General features: G+C 36.0%; 2 protein-coding genes across 2 annotated transcripts; one reads left to right on the forward strand and one right to left on the reverse strand.

The window, feature by feature from the left end:
- Window positions 1-1,059: 1,059 nt before the first annotated feature.
- Window positions 1,060-8,872, reverse strand: cysu (peroxidase homolog). The gene is made up of 9 exons (XM_017626889.1): window positions 8,868-8,872; window positions 8,688-8,767; window positions 8,506-8,596; window positions 3,808-4,196; window positions 3,565-3,738; window positions 2,403-3,333; window positions 2,059-2,337; window positions 1,196-1,292; window positions 1,060-1,112 (listed from the first exon to the last, which is right to left on the reverse strand). Exons 1-9 carry the CDS (start codon window positions 8,870-8,872, stop codon window positions 1,065-1,067), a joined length of 2,094 nt encoding a protein of 697 aa, XP_017482378.1. The 3' UTR covers window positions 1,060-1,064.
- Window positions 8,873-10,583: 1,711 nt separating this feature from the next.
- On the forward strand, window positions 10,584-15,550 carry LOC108371338 (uncharacterized). Its single transcript, XM_017626890.1, has 5 exons — window positions 10,584-10,849; window positions 14,041-14,232; window positions 14,741-15,052; window positions 15,136-15,265; window positions 15,332-15,550. The coding sequence occupies exons 1-5, from the start codon at window positions 10,631-10,633 to the stop codon at window positions 15,415-15,417; spliced, it is 939 nt and encodes a 312-aa protein (XP_017482379.1). The 5' UTR covers window positions 10,584-10,630; the 3' UTR covers window positions 15,418-15,550.
- The last annotated feature ends 7,745 nt before the right edge of the window (window positions 15,551-23,295 follow it).

The following is a 23,295-nucleotide window of genomic DNA, read 5'->3' on the forward strand; positions in this document are numbered from 1 at the left end:
TGCAATTTGTTATTTTCTATCATTATTTTTAGTTTATAGTTATTAAATGCTTAGCACTAAACTAAGCTTTTACAAGTAAATCGCAAATTCGTCTAAGGCTGGGTGTTACTGCTTAAGTACATCACATCTTCTGTGTCACTTCCCGGCTAGTCATAAGGATCAAACGCTGAGCAAATACTTCTGATGATCTAGGTTCCTCTTCGAAGGCCTAAAACTCTGACCGTTCTATACAAAAAACGAATAAACAATTGAGAACGAAAAAATTAAAAAAAAAATAAATAAATAATTGGTGCTCGAAATTTTGATGTCAGAGGGAGAATTTTCTTCCGAAACTCTAGTATATACTTATTAAATTTGTATTAATAAGATAATAATAATCGGATAATAATTAAAATATTTAAATTTTGCGCTTAAAAAAAAAATTGCCTAATAGACTTAAATTTTTCCTTCAAATGTCCACAGACATTTATTCACAGCACTTTTTTTTGCAGTCTCATTGGCATTTTTTTTTTTAATTGTCTGATAGCGTGGGAACTTTAGCTTAAAATATGTAGTCTTCCACATACATATGTATTTATTATGACTTATTTCCTTTCCGTTTGGTCTCCTGTATGTCAATGACAATTTTGCATTTTTTTTTCGTCGTACATACCTACTTACATACCACACTAATATGATTTTCGTGCTTTGCACATTTCACATTGGCAGCTAAAAATTATTAATTGTACAATGTCACATTTACTGATTGCACCTAGTTCCTACATATATAAATATGTACACTCATATATAGCACAATACTTGTCCACTATGTATACATATATACAGGGGCGCACCCAGGAATATATTTTTGTGTGCGCTAATGCATATATGTATGTATAATGTACATGCTCGCATACGAATGATGCGGACGACATTGATTCCACTACTATTTTTATACCCGAGCGCACTTGTGCACAAGGGTNTAACAAGTTGGAAAAAATGTGTCTCATCCTCCTTCATACTTTTACTTTCTTAAATTTTGCGCTAAGTACTATCTTCCATGTTTTCATGTCCTGCGTGTCCTGTTACTTCTTGAAGTTTAATAATGTGTCAGGTATTTCGTTGATGAAGTTCTAAAACAGAAAATGAATACATCAGTATCTACGTAGGTATAATTTTTGAAAATTTTTTTGTGCTTTTATGAAATTCTACTTACATAAACTGGATGTGATATATCGGGACTTGAGTAATCGGCCCACTTCGTCAGATCTATTGATGGAATGATACCACTCTTGCATGGCACTCGTGGGTTACTAAAAAATATACAATTTAATACATAGTTAGGTGCATAAGTAATAGTGAACAAGTCTCAGAGAATAAAAATAAACGAATTGTTTTTAACTAAAAAAATTCCACTAAAAATGGGAATACATATCGAGCCCTAACCGCCAAAATAACGTAAGTGATTTTTTTTTCAATTTTACTTTTACTGCAGAAATATTCCTAGAGCATCTAGATGCTTTTGTGCATTACAAATAAAAATTTGAAAAAAATTTTGCTTACGTTATTTTGGCGATTAGGGCTCGATATTTATAAATCCGAGTCCTAAATATGGACTAACTCGATTTTTCGAGACTAAATATATCGATAAATATTGCAATAAATAAATCGGTATTTATATCCATAACAATATCAATTATTATAACGTTAACAATATCGATAGAATTTCTCATAAATATATGGATTGCAAAATCAAGATCGATAAATATAACGAAAATTCGGAAAATCATTAAATAGTCCCGGTGGCGTGAATTTAGATGTGGGGGATCAGGCATGGTGAGCTTAAGTGAGAACTGGTGAGTATGTATGTGGTAAGTCGGGGTGAATATTCGATTCTGTTATTACTATATCTATTGATATCCTTACCGATAGATTTATCGAAATACTTGACAGTTCTATTATTGTCGATATACCTGACAAAATCGTTATCAAATTTTATCGACTTTCACGATTTGTTCTTTAAAGCTTTCTATTCTCATCAGTCATCAGTCATCAAATAGTTTTTCCATTAAAACTTACATTTCATGATCCGGCAACACCATCGGATAAATTTGTATAGTATCTATAAGATCGGTGTTGTCACAAATCAAGCGTGATAGCTTCGCCTTCCTCAGCTCTTGCAGCTGCTCAGGTGTGAACGATGAAGGCTGATTAGGCAACTCATACCAGAAGCGGTCACCGCGCCGCACATAACTCATTTGTGTGGCAATAACGCAAGCGAAGGTTGGTCCTAACATTGAGCCCGGTAGGGGCTTCTCTGAAACGCCACCTGACCAAAGATCAATATCAGCTGGATGCCTGCAAAACAAAGTAATTTATAAAACAGTACATATGTAATTGCAGGAATATAAACAAATACTTACTCGAAGATACTCTCGTAGCGCAGAATTGTATCGTTTGGCATTGAACCGAACATTTCCTCCCATGACGTCGAAGTGGGCAGACCGCAAAACTTTCTAAACTCCATATAGCCAGGCAGGCCGAACTCACGACCGCGCTGCATATTGAATGCTACCAAATCCAAGCCATAGCGCGCTCCCTCCTTCTTGAACAAATGGTTGGTCACCTCCTGCGTTATGGAATCATCCATCGCCTGCGCCACTTGATTCATCAAGCCCATAAAGTATTCATCCAACACTCCAGCGCGATACAAATCATACGGCCGACGAATTAGATCCGACAAACGTTTCGAGGCGATAAATTTGTGCGCCTTTGACCAACGCTCCACGGCGGTGGGTAGCAACGAGTGTCCGAAACGGAACGCAGCACCAGCGAAAGCATCAATAATACCAGGATTCACTTTATGATCATAGCCATCCCAGTAGCCATCTTTCTGCAGCACCAAACCGAATTTATCCATCACTTCTTTGCCCAACAATATGGGCAAGAACTCATTGAATGTCACATGTTGCACGATAGCGATGTTGATGCGACGCGCCTCTTGGAATAGGGTTTCATCATCCCAATGCTTGTTGATCTGTCCCAATGCTGACGCTACGCGATTGTGTTCGCGCGCCATAAGCGTATGCATGCAGGTCAGCACCAATTGTTCGTTCACTCGTATCTCGCCAGCTTCGAAACAGAACATGCTCTTATTCGGACGCGTGCAACCTTCATCGGGTATATCGAGTTTCAGTGGCAACAAGTCTTTGAGTCCGTACTCTTGAAAGACGGGATTCATGCGCAACAGGCCACCATAGCCGGTGCGAAGTTTTCGGGAAAATTTCTCACTGATACCGTAAACAGTGTTGGCGTCAATAACACCGGTGAGTGTGTTGAATTGTTGGCGGGAACCTGCAATGAGAGTAAGGTTTTGGGGTGAGATTTAGTTTTGAAAGAGCTGCAGAGGCTGTCTATTTGTATCTATCCCGATTTTTACTATTTCCTCTTTTATTTCTTGGAGAGTAGCTCTTGCTAATTGCTTTTCACCAGGATGACAAACCACTCAACCAACCCATCAAGACAGAGGATACATTACACTGTGAGTCGCTTGGTCTCACAATTAAATATTAAAACAGTACTCACCCAATCGGCAACCTGGTCGTGGGGAAGGAAAACCCCGCACAAAATCTATACACTTCACGTTGAAAAGTCGATAGAAATAATCATCGTCTGGCACACGAATTTCATTACAGTACGGATGCTTTAGATGCAGAGGGCGTTTGCAGCACTCTTCCGGATCATTGCGATTAATGGGATCTGCAAAACAGGAAACGCATAATTTTTAGCAATGAACCGAGACAAACTATCATTTAAACAAAAGCTCACCCAACGGCGTTCCGGTTAGTGTAAAATCGTGGTCCATAAATTGACCCCAAGCAATAACCATAACAGTGCCAGCGTGATCGTGATAACCATCATCGGGATGCATTGTACGCGAGACAACACGCGAAATGGGCAGATCATGGCCTGTGACTGAGATGCGTGGCGCATTTATGCCATCCGAATAGAGTGGGCCGACAAGGCGTTGGAATGGTGACATTACAGCGCCCCATGTGGGATGGTCGATGTTGTTGCAAAGGCCATCGAAGCGCCGATACTTGCCAGGACGGCACTCCACGCCGGCAAAGAAGGGCGGACACACGTCGCGTATAAGTGTTTTCGATGTGTCGATAGTGGGTAGCCCCTTTTCGATTTCCTCGTATGACAGACCGTAACTGTAAGAAAAACAAACAAGATGGAATATGTGAGCATGGGGAATTAATTAAATACAAGGCGATAAAACAAAAATGTATGAATGATACATTTGTACTATTGGCTATTGAATATGTATGTATGCTCGCCGATATTTGCAAATAAATGCAATCGAAATCTAACTGACACCATAAACAACTGGGTCATTAGAACGCATGTGATGCCAACAGCAATTAATGACAAGCTAATGAGGTAAATGCGGTGGCGTAAACCCACATGTAACTATGTATGTCAATTGGTGATATGCACTAGGGTGATCCAAAAAAATAATAACATTAACATTATTTATTTATATATCTTTTATATATAATACTTTTATTTACTTTAATAATTATTTTTATTTTTTAGCATACATAAAAATATTAATTTCTTTAATTTAAGATCTCTTTCAATTTTTTTATGCTAGAAAAAAAAATAATAACTTAAATATTTCTACAAAATTAAAACGAAACATCAAAAATTTCAAAATTTTTAGTTTTTATCATTTTTCTGTCCCTCTATTTTAATAGTCTTGTTCTTGCTCCTTGGAAATATTTTTCCCATGATAAACGACAAATGCATTCCAACTTTTGTTTGCTAAAAAAAAATTATTTTGGCTGAAGTATCCATTTATATTTCAACTCACCCTTAAAAACGCAAAACTTTTTAGAGATTTTTTTTCGTCTCACAGAATATTTTTCAATTGCTCCAGATATGTTGTCTATTTTGGTATAAAATAAGCAATAACTTGATATTAGGGTGTACCTGATAGTAGCAAAATATCTATCGTGATATAATGAAAAATTTAGAGAAATACGATTTTGTGCCTAAAATGGACTTGAGCGACCTCTGAAATTTTTTCAACAAGTTATGAACTTATATTTTTCGCCAAAAGGAACACTAGTTTTCCCAAACACAAGATAATATTTAAAAAAAAAAAAATGTTGGACCACCCTTATACGCACGCACTATTCGACTAACGGTAGTCTACAGTAATTGCATTCACAGCGTAACGTGGCAAAAATTAGTCAGAACGGACAGAGTAAATACGTATTGATAGTAAGTTTTCTTTGCGTCTTTATTTTTTTCCTTCATTGCTTCTATAAAATATTCAATTGCAATTTTTGTAACTTTTTTGGCAAATGATAATGGCAATGTTGAACCAAATCATTCTTCCGTTCGCACACTCTCAGCTTTTGGTTTGCGAATATTGCAAAATTATCAAATTAACCCAATTCGAAGTGTCGCCGACAACTGACCGTTAAGTCTAAAATATGCAATTAATAGCTATTTATATGGCTACAACAACAAAAATGAACTAAAATGCAGCAAATAATTACTCTACAAGACAAGCGAAGTTTTCTCTTAATAGCCGACAATCGCACGAATAGTACAAGTATTCAGCTGAGAATTTGTACTTATGTGTAAATCGAAATGAGCCGTTACGAGTAAACGTATATACATACATATTTATGTATGTTTAAAACTAATTATTTAAACAAAAAAAATCAACGAAAACAAGGTACTAAGAATTTCGTTGACTTAATCAAACCGGCATCATGTGATATTGTTTACACATTCGGCCTGTTTAAATGTGACTCGCAGAGAGTCGTAACTTTTCGGGATGTACGCTATGAATATATGACCGTACATAAAAGATGATCAATCAACAAAATGGGAGAACTAAAGCTACGGTCATTTCTCTTGCTATAATACTGGCTAGTGGCAGTCGGAGGTAACGTTGTTATTAGCGGACAATGGGTTTGATGGTTCTGAGATTGATTCCCCTATTTCTCGGACTGTGTTTTGAGCTGTGACTGCTTTCCTATAAATTACCCTACATCCTAGGTGGAACACTAGTAGTTTCAAAAATTAAAAATTATTGAAATTTCGGTGCTGTACTTTCTCAGCTCGCAATACTCGTGGGAAAAATTAAAGAACAATATTTAACAGAAACTTCACTCCCGGTCCAAGGCTATACATCAGACGTCAGATCGACTTTTTCAGCAGTCTGCAGGGCGATTGCAGTCTCCGGCAGAGCCATTGGACACGCGCAAGGAGACGTAGCGGTATAGTCCGAAGCAATGGCACTCCCAAACCTGTCTGCTTAGCAAAAGCTCCACATTAGTTGTCGAATTTTCGTCGAGTTCAGCTGTTAGCGGCGTGGGGTCCGAAGTATTTTCGGTTTAAGACACTGATAGCACGCTTATCTTGGGCTCTATCAGTGTGTGCTCTACTGCGCGAATCTTAACCGAAGTCGATACAGTGGAGCAAGAGGTTAATCTAAATAGCACTTCAGGCTTCATTCATTTCACTGACAGAGAAAGTTATGCTTTCTTGAGAGCGCAGTACTTGATTTCACTTTGATGAAACGTAAGCTTTCGTGCTGGCAAAAGGGTTACACAGATGCTTATACATGAGTATAAGCAAAGGAGTCTAATAATGGAATAGGTATGCGAGACTCTGAACCACCTACTTAAAGTGCATACATAAACCCTCAGAAGACCGGTACTGTACCCTTTACAACAAGGCAAAAATCAATCGTGTCTATGGAATAGGCTAGATAAGAAATTTTATAGGAAACATCTTGAGAGAATTATTGCTATAGCCACACTGAGCATGGTGAAATGTCGAATAGGTGGTTAAGTGATCTATCGGATTATGTCTTAGGCATCCGTAGTATGATGGCAGAAGACATTGTATAAAAATATGTCATTAAAAGCTCTCACAATGTTGCGAAGTGCCAAAGCTGGGATAACACGATTGGTACATTTGTACAGATTTGTCCATTTTCATCGTTACAGATTGTTTGAAAAGTTGTTATTGAGCTGAACCCATTCTATTTAAAAATTTCTTGACAACACCACTCTGTGACTCCCAAATGTACAAATATAGAAATCGTGTGATCTCTGCTTAATAGAGCGATTTCCATATTTTTAAGCAGCTGGCGTATTAGACCTTGTGAGGAAGCGTTGGATTTAAAGATAATTCAAAAGCCTATCTAGGAATTTTTACTAGAAATAACAAAGAGCTAAAGTTGCTTGGGTTAGTATGGTAGGCTCTGTATGCCGAACCAAACAATCAATCATCCTCAATCATCCTCATGAGCGTTTTAAAAAATCATTGCCAATTGTCACCCATGAACTGATCTGCTGTTACATAAGAACAGAACTCAAAGTAAAGCAATTGGTAGAAGTACGGGATTGTGGATGGTGTGAAAAATTTTCACAATTTAAATATAAAACACAAGTTTCGTCTTGTTTTCTAAACAAAAAATGGCTTTTATACAGTATACCCTTATAATGCTGATGGACCACATCCTTTCCGCAATAGAGCTTTTTAAGTTTTCATATCAAATCTGTTTAAAGCTTTAAAAAGCCGGTCAGAGGGGGCTTTTACTCTATTCCCATCCATATAAAATCTATGGAAAGCTTTAAAAGAACTTTCAACGCGGGATATATTTTGGTTGTGACTGAGCTATGCACAAACATACATACGTTCTGAGAGACGCTTTATTCCATGGCGCGAAAATAACCGTTTTTTTTCGATGTTATAAAAGTCCGGTGCAAAATATTGTCGTAGAAGAAAGTTATCAATGTTCCTTTGTTCCCAGGACATTCCGGACAAGAATCCTGGATTTGTTTTTATTTTTCGCAAGTTTTGGGAAACAATCCAATTAAAACTGAAAAATCCTGAGTTTTGTTGTCCAGTAATAACAGTTAAACTTGGCCAAATATTTTTTAAGGCCGAAATAAAAGTCCTTTCTTAATAATAAACAAACCGCCTAACGCAATTAAACAAATTTCATACCAAGAAAAAGAGAACTGAAAAAGCCTTCCAACAGAAATATCTAACCGAAGGTTGCCACGTTTTTATACACATATTTTTTCTATAATTTAATACAAAAGAAATTCACATGCGGGACCCAAGATTTATTCCATGGCAATTAGATGCAATTTTTAATTGAAATATTTTTGAATAGGTGGCATTTAATATGGATAAGCGGTTTATTTATTATAAGGAAAGATCCTTTATTTGGTCCATAAAAAATGTATGGCCAAGTTTAACTGTTATTTATTACTGGACTTAAAAATCCGCGTTGGCCGTTTATTTTACTCCAAATAAAAAAAAAATTGAAAAATAATTTTTTTCTAATGACTTGTACAATAAATGTTATAAAACTCCGAATCCCTTTTTTATTCTGTGCGCCTCCATATAAAACTTCAAACAGCTTCTCCTGCGCACTATGTGTAGGCGGGAGCTGATTTAAGGATACAAAAACCTAGTACTTACGTCCTTGCTAACTGGATAGAAATATCTAGTAGCAATTCACCGACCGTAGCCAATTCATCCGCCTTCCAATCGCCCTTCGGTTGCGCCACATCTAAAATTGTGAATTAATTTTACTTTAGCTATTTATTGTGGGAGATGTAATCATTAGTTACTTATTTATATAGCATTTAAGTAGTACTCACGTATTCGTTTTCGCGCATCCAAATAGGCGGCATTCACTGCATCATAGGTAATGCACGTGCTATCTGTTGTGTAGGGGTTTCTGTAAAGATATAGCAGGAAAAATACTTAATTAATTTCTCAATTAAAACTACTGTCACAAATGCTCATTAATTTATCTAAATGTGAAAAATATTGTACACCTCATATTCTTGGGAGAAGAGGAAATAAAATACACCGTTTGATTTGCAAAACCCCATTTTTATTCGATTCATTCATTCAATTTGCGCGCACCACCTCACTTTCCCTTGCACTTTCTATGCCATTCAAATCGACTTCAACGCTTCACAGCCAGCAAGCATATCGTCTGTAATTGCATTTCGTCACCCGCTTTAGTAACCCACATTGTCTATTCTTTATTATCCAATCAGCTTGTTGCTAGCTTATCGCTTTTAACCACTCTATGCCACACCACCACCGCGGGAAAACACATCGTAAACATCAAATAAGCGAGTTCAATGCCTACGTCAACATAGCTCAGACAACGTATGTATTTATTAGTGTAAAACTGCCCTGCAGGAAATGTATATAACTATAAGCTAACTTCAAGTTGATTAGGAAGGAGCTAAAAATCTCTTATTATCTGTATATTTTCTTTGAGGAAACCTAACTATATTTCTATGGCGATGGCCGCGAAATAGTCAATGGTGGTTACCTCTGCATTTGATGGAACTAACTTGCAACTAACTACTTTTGGACATAAAATATTAATAGGAAAGACAAATTATTATTTTCCATTTTTTTTTTCTATATTTATTTACTTTATTTATTTTATTAGATACATTTCATATTTGTTTGCACGCTGCAGTAGTTAGCTTTTTTGTGGGATTTCTATAACTAAGCTAACTTGAAACAAGCGGACAAGTAATGCTGGAGTAAAGCTCGAGATTACTTTCTTTAAATGCGTTTCTATTTAAATATGATGCACTTCGCAAATACTTTTTCGAATTGAAGACAAATAAAAGGAATATCGTAATGGCATATTATCATTTTGAAGTTATGTCTGACGGAGTTCGAATATGGGACCATCTACAGCAGAATATGCAAACAAATATGAAATGTGATAAAATAAATAAAGTAAATAAAAAAAATATTGAAAAAAAGTAAAAAATATTTTGTTTTTCCTATTGATATTTTATGCCTAAAAGTAGTTAGTTACAAGTTAGTTACATCAAATGCGGAAATATAGAAGTATAGTTAGCTTTCGTCAAAGAAAATATGCAGATAATAAGTGACTTATAGCTCCTTCCTAATCAAGTTAAAGTTAGCTTATAGTGAGATACATTTCCTGCAGGGCGTATTCGGCTCCGTATTCGAACTCCGTCAGACACAACTTCAAAATGATAACATGAAATTTCGATCTTCCTTTTAGTTGTCCTCAATTAGAAAGAGTATTTGCGAAGTGTTAGATATTTAAATATAAACGCTTTTTAAAAAACAATCTCCTTCATTACGCCTGCATTATTTGTCAACTAGTTTTAAGTTAGCTTTTTTAGCTAACTATAAGTTATATGTTTTTTAGAAATCCCGCAAAAAAGCTAACTACAAGTGGATTATTTTTTATCAATTGATAATTTTTTTCCGCAGGGAAACCTATCTATGCATGTGTGTTTGTGTGCTTTCAATGAGATATGTGCGTCATAGCGACAGACTGTAAAGAAGCTGATAATCACATTATTGCCATTTCAAAGGATAAATACCGTTAAGGCTAAAGTACGAGTAAGTATATATGTACGTACATATGTACATATGTACTTGTAGGAGCATTTGAAACAAGTGTCGGTTCCCACAATACTCGTAAGTAACTATTGCGTGAAAATACCATTATCCTGATCACAGTCGTTTTGCGGTGCCGCAGCGCTACAGTTGAATCAAATTTTCTTTTTCCGGTTTCGATTGCAAGGAAATGTCCGTTGAAGAAACAAAATTGAAATTGCAACAAATTTTAGCAAAATGCAAGAATATGTGCATCGAACCGAAAGCTTTCGCGTGTGTGCAAAAATTTTTAAGTGAAAATGAAAGTGAAGGTGGTGAGAGTAAAAGCTGGAAGCTATTGAAATTTTGTTTGATCTTTGCTTTACTGGCATATGGCTATGATTATTTCTGCAATGAGCTATCGTCAAAGGTATGCTGAAAAATATGTAGACATATGTATTAGGGATGTTTTGAATGACATATTTTTCACATTCGCGAATGCGAATGCCAATACGAATTTTCGGATTGCGAATGTGAATGTGAATGGAAATGTTAGGAATAACATTAATAAAAGCTATAATCAACTTAGTCATCGTTTTTATTTCTTAAAAAATTTGTAAATTATTAGAACATTGAACGAGTGCTTAACCTATACAGCGTTTTAATGTAGTAGTGAAAGTTCAAAAGGGGCATATTATATTTCAAAAAGGTAATTTTGTTGCCTTTTCTCCCATGAAGTGATTTCTTAGAGGCTCGTATATGAGGCCGGCTGCACTGAACAATCGCTCACTTGGAACGCTGGCAGGTGGAGCGCTCAAATATTTTCCTGCCAGATCTGTCAATTTGTCGAATTTTAGTTTAGTTTTCACAGAGATGAGCTTGTTTTTATTTAAGATAGGCCTTCAATTGAACTTTAATTTCAAATTTTTAATGTCTCCAGATTCTACTTCCGAGCCTTTGCTTTCGCTGGAGGAATTTCAAATTATTTCTAGGTGGCTTATAAGACGTTTAGCAGTACTTGTTGAAGGCCCATAGATGTTGCTTGATATACTACCTAACCCTGGTTAGAGCCATTTCAACAACATTAGAGTGGACACTCTGCCCATGTACACATTCACATTCGCAAAACATTCGTATCATTTAATGCGAATGCGAATGTGTAAAAGGATGCGAACCATTCGCATAACCAATGTGAATGCAAATATTCACAAAGGTCCTGATATGTATACATGCTTAGGTACATACCAGGGTTGTTGCGAATATTATTCCGAAATAAAAGTTCTTTCCGGATAATAAACAAACCGCTTATCCAAATTAAACAAGTTTGGGATCAAATGAAAGAGGATTTAAATAGCTTTAAAACTGAGATTTCTAAACGCGGAAAGCCACATATTGAAAAATATTTCAATCAAAAATGTTAACTAATTACCACAAAACAAATCTTGTGTCAGGTATGTGCATTTCTTTAGTATTAAATTATAAAAACTATATAAATAGAGGTCGTTCGCTATTTCTATTTAAACGCTATTTCAGTCCTCTTTCATATGATACCAAATTTGTTTAATTTGGACAGACGGTTTGCTTATTAAGCGGAAAGGACTTTTATTTCGGAAAAATATTCGCAACAACCCTGGTACATACATACAAATGTGTAACTCAAAATATAAATTACGATGTTTATTAAGGAAATCCAATGCCTTTTGAATACTGTGGGGTTAGTCACAAAGAGGGAATCAGCAGGTTGTTAAATCGTTGTAATTTTGAAAATTAGAATTTTTAGTGTTCTTCTAACATAGTGAAATACTCAACAAAACTTCTTATGGCTAAACGTTAGTAGACATACGTGCAACAGTGTTTCGAGTCTATCTGTTGTAAAACTAGTAAACCTGCATGGATTGCGCTGGAACTTAGCATATTCTTTATTTTTTGTAGGATGTGTGTAAAATATTGTAAAATGTGGTAAAGACTGGCTCATTGCCACGCCCTCCACACTTATGGGCGGAATCATTAGGTTAAATAAGGTTAGGAACGCGCGTACGAATGACTTCTATTTCAGTCAGAGGCAGATTTGCCCATTGTGAATACCCTCTATGAGTGCCATTCTTCTAGCCAAGGTCAATCGATACAGTCAGTATAGAGTCTATCCAACCATTTACTATCTCGGATGAAGCCGTGGGGATCCGATATTTTCACCTCCGCTATCTCCCCCAAGCTATTGAATTTGCATAATCCCAAATGCTTGGAAGGCTTTAGCTGAAGATCTGGGCATTGGCATAAGAAGTAGTGCATCAATTCCTTATTATCCTCATCCCGACAATTTCTGCAGAGGTAGCTCGTTTATATGCGCCATCAAAGGAGCATTGGTGCTATATCACAGTGCTCTGTTAAACATAAACATAAACATATTGAGTGCAGGATCTTGAGACCTCACAGTCCAGGAACCCAGCATAGAGGGGTTTTAACGTGACTCAATGAAGCTAACATTACACCAGATTTCCGAACTTCTGTCGACTTTACTATCGTGAAGCCTAATGTTTTCAATGCCGCCTGGGTGCCAACGAATATAGTGACATTCCCTGACAGATACATTCTATCCTGTATTAGCCACGCCGCCTTATCTATGGCAAAGGTGAACGCCTAAAAGATAATGCAGTTATCAGGCATGCGATATGATTGCCTTATTGAAGGTCCTCGGAGTGCAGACCCGAGTCGACCCCTTTTTCTATCTTTGCTCCATCGGTGGAGATACCATCATTTATCGACCGGAAGCCACCACCCCAATCTCCGGATTGGAAAGTGTATGGGCATCTTAAAACTAAACTCCCAGAAGGACGTGAGGTTATCAGTTTCGGCATCTTATTCGGTCTTGATTCGGTTACGCTGTCCACTGTTAACTATTTTCAAGCCCGCTGCCTGCCCGTAGTTGGTCTGCTTCCACAATTTTGATTACCTAAGCCTAAGGGCTTCTTTTTCCACTGCACCTGTTACGAATACTTGCGGTAGCCTCAAGTAAAAGATCATGTTCAGCCCTCCTTGTAGTGCGCATCTCTCGGCGTGTGATATACAGAGGCTTGCTAGTCATGAACATAAATTTTTGGGGTTTAAGCAAACAACTGGACATAAATTTCTAGTAATGTAAAAATTGAACATGAATTTCTTGCCTATTAAAAACTGAACATAAGAGTTTACTCATTGAAAACTGGACTTTAATATTTGTTCATCTAAAAACTTGAGATAAATTTGTAGCAATTTAAAATTGAATAAATTTGTATGGTCGATTAAAAAAATTGGAAAATAAATATTTTTTTTTAACTATGCATACATTTTTGCCTCTTTAAAAGCTGCACGTGGCCATTCAAGAACTAGATACACAACGAAAGTAGTTTAAAAACCAGACATACATTTTTTTACCTTAAAAGTTGGGCATATTACTACACTAGTAGCACACTAGTTATAAACTTCTGTAAACGTAAACGGTTTATCGATCGTATAATTGCATGGGAAGTCGGCCCATAAATATTGCTAATATTATTTCCATGCCAACGGTGTCGTAGTGTAACAGTATACTCGTATTGATGGCAGTTTAAAAGCGCAAGCAAATAACAAATAATTATTTTTCAGCGTTGCATATTGGAATTACCACGCCCACTTCGCTACGCCTTTCGACCGCCGGAAGAGTGCGATTTCTGCGCGAACATTGAGAGTGCGATACGATTGCGTGGCATAACGAGTGAAGAATTTGCGTCGAAATATGCCTACACTGGAAGCCCAGTAATTGTGGAGGATGCAACAAAGAATTGGACTGCACCAACAGTGAGTATAATAAATATAAAGGAAACTTAAAAGTAAATATTTGGCGCTCATATTTTTTGTGAAGTGTTTGGCCGAGCTTCTCCCTCAATTTTTTGGTCTGCGTGTTATTGTTATTCCGCAAGTGGAGGGATTTTACATTTTACGCCAGCTAAGAACGTTAAATAGCTTTTATATGAGAAGCTTTTGCATGGCAGAACTACACTCGGAGGTGTTTGAGAACTTAAGGATTGACACCTAAGTCCTTTCGATAAGAATTTCGATAAGAAATTGAGTTTCTTAACTTACATTAACTATACTATTTCAAAATCGTATGTAATGTTCGCCTTTATTCGTCGTAATAGTCCTTTTTTATAACGTTAATTTCAATATATTGTTTGTTTCAACAACGAATAAGGCATTTAAATTTCCGAATATTAAAACAATTATTTATGTACAATATACATTATAGTATACATTATAAAATAAATTGTATATACTACAATTTATAAATTTCACATTTCTCTTACAGAAATTCAATTACTGGTATTTTCGCGATGTCTACACAAATGCGAAACGTAAACAAAAAATTCTCGATTGCCAATTTCTTCCCTACAAGACTGGTTTCAAAAATCTCTACAATGCATTGGATATGCCAAAGCAGCGTGTAGACTTGCAACCCGGCAGTGAGCCATGGTACTTTGGTTGGAGCAATTGTAATCCCGAAACGGCCGAAGAGTTTCGTAAGCATTATGGACGTCCCTACTTTCTACCGCCCACATCTGAGAATAATGCAGTCGATTGGTTTTTCATCGGCACAGCTGGTTTGGGTGCACACATGCATGTAAGTACAAAGGAAGAACGCAAGCAGTAAAGCAAGTTTTGGTGCAATTTCACAATGCAATTTCCTCTTTTCACTTTCTACAGATCGATAATGTGCGTCTGCCTTCGTGGCAGGCACAGCTGTCGGGCAGTAAACGTTGGCTACTCGCACCGCCACCAGAATGCTATTTCAAATGCAAACGCTTCGATACAATTGTGCGCACAGGCGATATAAGTAAGGAGTTCGTATTATTTTCAGTTTGCCAAAGCAATATATATGGGTTTGGAAATGTCTTTACAGTTGTACTGGACACCAACAAGTGGTACCATCAGACGTTTGTGCAACCGGGTGAAGTTAGTCTAACCATTGGCGCTGAGTATGATTAAGAGAGACCATCGGTCTACTGCAATTGTCATCACTAAAAACTAAATTTTCATTAAATCTTCATTTGGGTGGGTCACCAAAACAAGTTGCGGTTTTTTCACGCGATTTATAAAATTTATTACCTTTATTCTAAGCCTTCCGCCAAAATATTTCGAAAAAAAATTTAAGACTTAAGTGAGCTAGACCAATTTTAAATTACTTAAAAAATCTCAATATTTTGATTTGAATGATAAAATTTTTAGACGTTTTTATTTTTTAATATTATATAACGTGATATTTTTATAAATAATATATTTAAAAAATATTTTCATTTATAAAAACCTTGATTTTTGGAGTGATTTTCTATACTTATCCGAAATTTTTTGGTGAAATTCCTAGAATATAAGAAATGTAATATGTATTTCCGATAAAAACACCGTACCGATTTATTTGCATAGACAGTGATGCACCTTAATGTACATACATACGTATTACCAAAATACGCCAATAAAAAGGCAATTCCCGTATGCATTTTTGTTTATTTTTAATTCACTTAAAAGTCCCAAATGGTTGAAACAAAATATATTGTTGGAAATTATTAAATAGATATACGTAGTACGTACCAATGATTCACTTAAGCGTAGTTAAAGTTTATGTTCCTTTGGTATATTTTATTACCATCACTGGGAGGTAACCAGTATATATTGGTGAACAGCAGGGTCAATAAGAATGGGCTTTTGAATAGAAAAAATATAGTTAGAAACTTTTACCAAGTTTTTCAATATCCTACATTTTATATTTATTCTAATATAAGTTCCTTACACCAGGGATGGAATTTTAAAATTTAAAATTGGATCGAAATTTTTTAACAGTCTCGGTCAAAATTCAGCTTAAAAAATGTTTAGGTTTTTTTTTAAACCCATATATTTCAGACATTTTGTTTGTTTGAAAATCGTGTTTTAAAGAAAGTCAAGAAAGCAAATATAAACGTTTCTTATGATATCTTGAAATCGAAAATTGGGCAAGATATGACTGAGTTTTTCAAGTTTCACGCACTTAAAACTTACAGAAAATAATACAAGCTTATGGACCTGTATGGCGTTAAAGCGCCAAAATCATTGGTTATGAAATTGCGCAAAGAAGAAGAAATTTTCAAAAAATTGCAATAAATATTTTTTCATCAAATCACCTCATCCAGTACAGCGAACCCTCTACTCAGTCGGACGGCCCTTTTTATGCCACTCGGGGCGCCCCAATTACGGATGCAAGACAAAAAAGACCGTCTAAAAATATTTCAGCAGAACCAACAACATCGATCTCAAGTAGAGCCACTGCATCACTGAGCTTTCCTACAGCAGAAAGGGCCACAACAAAGCCATACAACGAGGAGGATACAACCATAGATTCCATCCAATTTTGGGCAAAGTTAAAGCTTCTGCTCAACACCATTCCTCAGCATCTTCTCGTATTTTTAGAACTGCCCGCTGTGGGTTAAAATTTTTGCATCAAATTAGGTACAATTTGAAAATTTAATTTTCCATCACTGGTTACGATACATGTATACATACATCCAAAAATGTAAATACAGCGATGAATTTAGCGCAATCATAGAAGAGCGCAAAGCATGCGTTAAAATGCAGTTCAACAAGTTGTTGGCAAATTTTTGTTGCCAACTTTGGTTACTTCAATTGAGATCATTATTTTGAGTTTCTTTTTTTTTTGTTTTTGCCAGGTAAGTATAACCTTTTTAGTGTTGTCATGTGGCTTTGCTTATGAGATAACCGGTCAAATACCGACGTGGCCTAGACCAAGATGCGAAGATCTATTTACGCACAAAAATGCGTAACTTTTACATCATCAACATGCAAATGCTACATAAAAGATGTAGCAACAACAAAAGCTGTATGTATGTATTTTTATACGCGTAAATGGAATTTCACTTTTTTTCTCTAAAAAGAGCTTTCTTATCAATATTTTCTTAGTCGCAGCAGCCGGCTGCGTTGGACGTGTGTACGCTGATTTCGCAAAAATGTCGCTGACGAGGCACAAAAATAACTGGTAGTCTTTATGCAATATGCATGTCTTAACCAGTCCAAAGACAGTTTCAAGTCACCTTCAACCACCCAGCACTATTTTTTCTCCAACCGGTCAACCTGTTTTATTCGCTCAAAAAACTGCTTAACTCTGTAATTCGCTACTTATTCCGAATTGATTCAACTAAACTTTTTTTTTTATATTTTGATAGAAAATTGCACTTAATAAAGTTCAATGTGCGTTTGGCAGCAACTTTCAGTAATTGCAGCTCGAATGGATTGTATAAAGAATGATGGAAACGGAGAAAAAGAAATAATAGTTTAGAGGTTTGCAATTTTTAAATTCAAGGGCAGCCTCGTTTGTTAACTTTGGTCCCGATTTTATGAAGCGCGTGTCTGTGACTTTTTTTGGCGATACTTCTCAGGTGTGTTAGATGACAACCCCCCTCTAAATTTTGTCTTACAAAATACTTTTAACTACACACAGTCTGTTGAGAGACAAAAGTAAGACGATTGCCAATTCTGGCAACCGTTTAAAAAAATCTTTTCTGTCTTTCGAAAGACTAATTGAAAGACCCGCTACCGAGAAGGCCTTTGATTATTTTTCGGTTTAAAAATTAAATTAAATTTGATAAAGGTATGATAAAAAACAGGTATCTGAAAGAATTTTTAAAAATCAAATAAGTTGCTAAAAATTTAAATAAATTAAAAAAGTTTTAATTTTAAACAATAAAATGTAAAAATGAAAAGAAAAATCAAATAAAAAATATATTAAATAAAAAAATAAATTCATAGCAATTAAAAGATATTAAAAATTTATTTTTGTTATTTACAACAAGAAAATTTAATCAAAAACGAAAAAAAAAAGTTTGAAACGAGAAAAAAATTTCTTTCTAAAATAATAAAATCGAAAACTAAATTAAAAAAGAAAAGAAGAAATTATAGTTAAAGTTATAGTTAAAGTTATATATATATTCTCTTTTAAATAAAAAATCTAAGATTAAAAGAAAATTAAATTTAAACAAGTAATTTTTAAGCATAAAACCAGATTAGTATGGGACCACCTTTGAGATACTACATTTCCGAGCAAAAATAATTATCGAAATCGGTTGACGTGGTCCAAAGTTATGCGGTAACATACATAAAAAAAAACTAACAAAATAAATTCCGACGAACTGATAATCACCTCCTTTTTGGAAGTCAGTTAAAAACTAAATAAAATTAAAAAAAGAAAAGGAATTTCCGGTGCCCGAGAACTCGAACTCGGATCTTTTGAGTAGCACGCTAGTCGCTCGCTCGGTCATTGCGACTGTTTAAGCAGAGCGATGAAAATTATATAAAAGTTTTACAGAACTTTTAATCTCGGAGCTATACATTATGATATTATTTAAAACACTTGTATATAAATTCAAAAGTTAAAAAAAGAAACAGAATTTTCACAGCGAAAGTTGAAGTTATTAACCAGCTAACGAGCAATCACACCTAGGTAACTGAAATTAATACCTTCGGCGAAAACTTCCTGAATCGTTGTTGCGGCACACTGCACACTGAGCATCTTTGCGTGAACGTCTTCGAGCTTCAAATTTCAAAGTGGCAGTTGCAAGCCCAAAAATGTTGCACTAACAACGCATTCGCACCAGCAAAGCGCGAACACAGTCAGACTGGCAGGTAGGTAAAAGCTGATTCAACTGTGTTGGTACCCTGCAGAAAAGAAATTATCAATTGATAAAAAATAACCCACTTGTAGTTAGCCTTTCTGCGGTATTTCTTTAAAATATATAACTTGTAGTTAGCTACAAAATGCTAGCTTGAAGCTTGTTGACAAGTATTTAATGCGGGTGTAATGCAGGAGATTGTGTGCTTTAAACGCGTTTCTATTTAAATATTCTGCACTTCGCAAATACTCTTTCGAATTGAGGACAAATAAAAGGAAGATCGAAATTTCATGTTATCATTTTGAAGTTATGTCTGACGGAGTTCGAATATGTGACCACCTACAGCAGAATATGTAAACAAATATGAAATGTAATAAAATAAATAAAAAACAAATAAATGTTTTGTTTTTCTTATTGATATTTTATGTCCAAAAGTAGTTAGTTACAAGTTAGCTGCATTAAATGCAGAGGTATAGTTTCGTCAAAGAAAATCAACTTAATCAATTTAAAGTTAACTTATAGCTAGATTTATTTCCTGCAGGGTAGGTGAACCAAGCACATATATGTATAGGTATGTGCGTAGAAACATAGCAGGCGGGCGCGCGTGCGTTAAAATGTTGCCACACCACACGCGTGCGCTCAACCACTTTGCCGCCGCCGGAGCGTTGCATGCCAACCACATTTCAATTGTGACTTCCAACTTTGCTGAGTCACTTTTTTCTTTATGCTACCAGCTGCTGCTGCGACTTGCAGTTAATGTTTTCCTTTTATACCAGTACTTACTTATGTACGCGTATACTTCGATTGGTCAGTGGTCACAGTGGTTTTTTGGTGAGTGTTCCTCAATTTGGCTGGATGATGCTGCGGCAGCCACGCACTCGTACTTTCATTTGTGGTGACTGCATAGCAAACTAGGAAAACTAGTCCTCAACAACATCTGAATTTGAAAATGTATTTTTGCGTTTGTTTCGTTTGTTTGTTTTCTTTGTTTGGACTTTTTACCTGATATATAAATTAAAGCACGCATAGTAAGTGCGTCATGTGACTTTGTGGCACTTGGAAACAACTCGACACTGGGTGCTTGCCCAAGGAAAAAGTGAACAATTTTTGGACATCAACGTATATATTTATGTAGAGGTTAGTGCACTCTTACAAACTAACATACATAAATAAGTATGTATTTACATAAATATATGCGGATGCGAATGATATTTAGTATAGAAGAAGTTTGTATCGTCGCAGGGCGCAATATCTCGTATCCACCAAATGTAAAACCGCGTGTGTAGAGGGTTTGGCAAAAACTTTATTTTAAACATAAGTGCCCTTTATCAATGGTAGCCTACTCTAAAAGGGTTACCTGTAAGTAAGTAATAAGTAGTAGAAGCTCAGCAACGGGTTGTGCGCCACGTAAAAATAATTACCAATGGACAGAAAAGCAAAGCCTCGGATGAGACCGCTACTTTTGATGACGACCACAGCAAACTTTAAAAGACTAGGTTTCGAGGGTATTCACCTGGAATGGCCGAACCCTTAATGGCGAAGGTGCTTTGCCCGGCTGATTGATGTCCTTGTGAAGACAAAGGCTGGCAGCACCGACATCAAAGAAATGCGATGAACGAGCATGGCAAATAAAAAAGCCAAAAATAAAAAAGATAAAACGATATGTTTATTGATCATCTAAAATAAGTGGCAACATATCGTCGCTACAATGTCAAACTATCGAATGTGAAAATGGGTACTTTTTAGGAGAGCAAAGAAACTGTCGTAAAAAATGTTGTTGTCATTGAAAAAAAGTGTGCGATTCGATACTTTATTAAAATCAGTATCCTCTGCTTCTAAGAAGACTCGAAATTTGACGATTTACCAATTTGCGTATTACTCTAAATGCATGCGCAAGGTATCGTAATTGAAAAAGCACTTTCGCACATTCGGCTGTTTGGTATTGTAGCGGCGATATACATACACACATATATTTTGTTTATTTTTAAATTTGGGGCAACTTTCTATGTTTCTGTTATCGCTATCAATAGAAAATTTTCTACTTAACAACATAAAAAAACCGCAAAGAAAAATTTAAACCCGTTCAAAAGTTATACATAGATTAATGATCACTCAAACCCCTAAAAAATTACACTGTGCAGCGGCCAAAAATATTGCAGAAAACGGACTAGCAAATTCTAAAAAAGTAATTACGCATATTTATAGCAAAATATCCAGCTAACACAAATCCAAACGAATCTTTAGCAAAAGTGCATATTGGCAGTCATGCGATGAGCTAAAAGTAGATATAATGTAAAAATAAGTTTGTAAGAAAATATTTTGATTTTGTCGCAAGTAATTTAAATCAGGCTCACAACAACATCACTATGGCATCACACGCAAAAGCGATTGACATTCATTCACTGCCGATCACGTTTGCCGTTTTGGCCGAAATGCACCATTTTTCCTAGTTTGGTAAACTGGTAGATAACTTTTAGAATTTGTAAATTTTTTCAAATTTGGTAAAGTAAGATAATTATTACTTGCATCATATATATACATATAGCTATTTAAAGGCCAAGCCTTTGTGTGAAGGCCAACATGAATAATAGTAAGGGAAATCTACTATTACTGCAATCCAATTTCTAACTGAGGTAACTGAAAAGGCATTGCCGAATAAGCAGTTAGCTGTATGCCTTGACATATCAGCAGTATTTGAATCATCAGCATGTCGAATCCAGAACTATAATAGCCCCTTGGAAAACTTAAAAGCCAAAATCTACTCGTCCACGTTGTGGGCTGCAAAGAAGACAGCTTTGCCTCTAGATTGCCTTAAAACTGACTGAGTCATAGTGCTCTGAAACTGGTCTGCCAATAAGCCCACCAAAGTCCACCATTGTCCCTTTCACCAAAACAAGGCTTAACCTCACCGGGAATTTCGGATATTCAGTTACCGCAAAAGGCGAAGAGTCCAGAGATAACCCTGAAAAAAAAATCTCAACTGGAAGTAACATCTCTTTGCTGTTAGCAAGGCTGTCAGAGACTTTATGGTAAAGCATGGGCGATATCCCACAAACTGACGATGGGAGTCCCAGGAAGTGTGCAATTCCAACTGGGTTAGTCCATAGGGATAGGGGTGTTAGTTGAGTTCGATTTTGGCGACTCGCGAAGAGCCATCCGCACATCTGCATCTAATCTGCTTAGGTAGGAATTAAACCTTCTGCATTAGCCCGAGCGAAAATATTTTCATATTTTCTAATATGTAATATGTGAAGTTCGATTCTGCTGTAGCCTCTGGTTAACTTGTAAACACCCTGTTTATCTAGCGGGTCTTCCTCACCTATTTTCTCTTTCAATATTCTTACCACAGTGTTTCTGATAAAATAAAGTTTCTACGATGAGCAGAACCCGAGTCACATTGATTTGAAGAAGTATCACGAAGAAGTATCAAGAAGAATCACGAAAAAAGCCAAACTTTGCCAGATCATATCTCCGAAGCAAAAAAATAAAAAAAAAACTTCTTCGAATATGTGTTAGTTTATTTCATGTATAGAACCCATAAAAAAAATTTGAGGCAATCAAAAGTGTGACACCAAATTTGAGGTCCGATATTAAAATGAATGCCTCATATAAATATGCATATGTATTTTAAATTTCTCAGATTTGCTCAGATAACTAATGTCGTTTTCTTTTCTCGAAAAAAATTTCACCTTTTTATATGGCAACATTATTAGAGTGCAACAATTTAAAGAAAGACCTCGCAATATGCTAGTGAGAATGCTGAGAAAAAACTCGCAAGCTTTACACCCCTGGCACAGGGCAGAATAAGTGCAACATTATTTCATGAAAAGAAAACGCTATAAGCGCGACATCTGACGCTTACCTCACCGGTAACAAAATCTGAAATAGTCGGAGATCGCAAATTCGCATTAAGCCCAATAGCCGAGTCAATAGAAATCTCTCTCATCTCGTTTCCCAGACATTGGAACATATACGAAAATGAGAGCACTGACGAATTAAATTAGCTCAGAACAGAAGAAAGAAACAATAAACTGTCCACTCGGACTCATCCAAATGGAACTGCATTTGCAATTTGCACACTTAGGTGAAACGCGTTGTTAGGCAGCCTAAGAAGTGCACCATATTTCAGTCTGAAGTTTTTGCAATAAGGAAAGCCGCGGGAGACTCCACTAGTAATACTAACATACATTCTTGCACGTTGATAGCAAATCGT

This window comes from Rhagoletis zephyria, unplaced genomic scaffold (assembly GCF_001687245.7).
Source record: "Rhagoletis zephyria isolate East Lansing unplaced genomic scaffold, Rhagoletis_zephyria_1.1 Rzeph_scaffold_04897, whole genome shotgun sequence".
NCBI classification, from domain to species: domain Eukaryota; kingdom Metazoa; phylum Arthropoda; class Insecta; order Diptera; family Tephritidae; genus Rhagoletis; species Rhagoletis zephyria.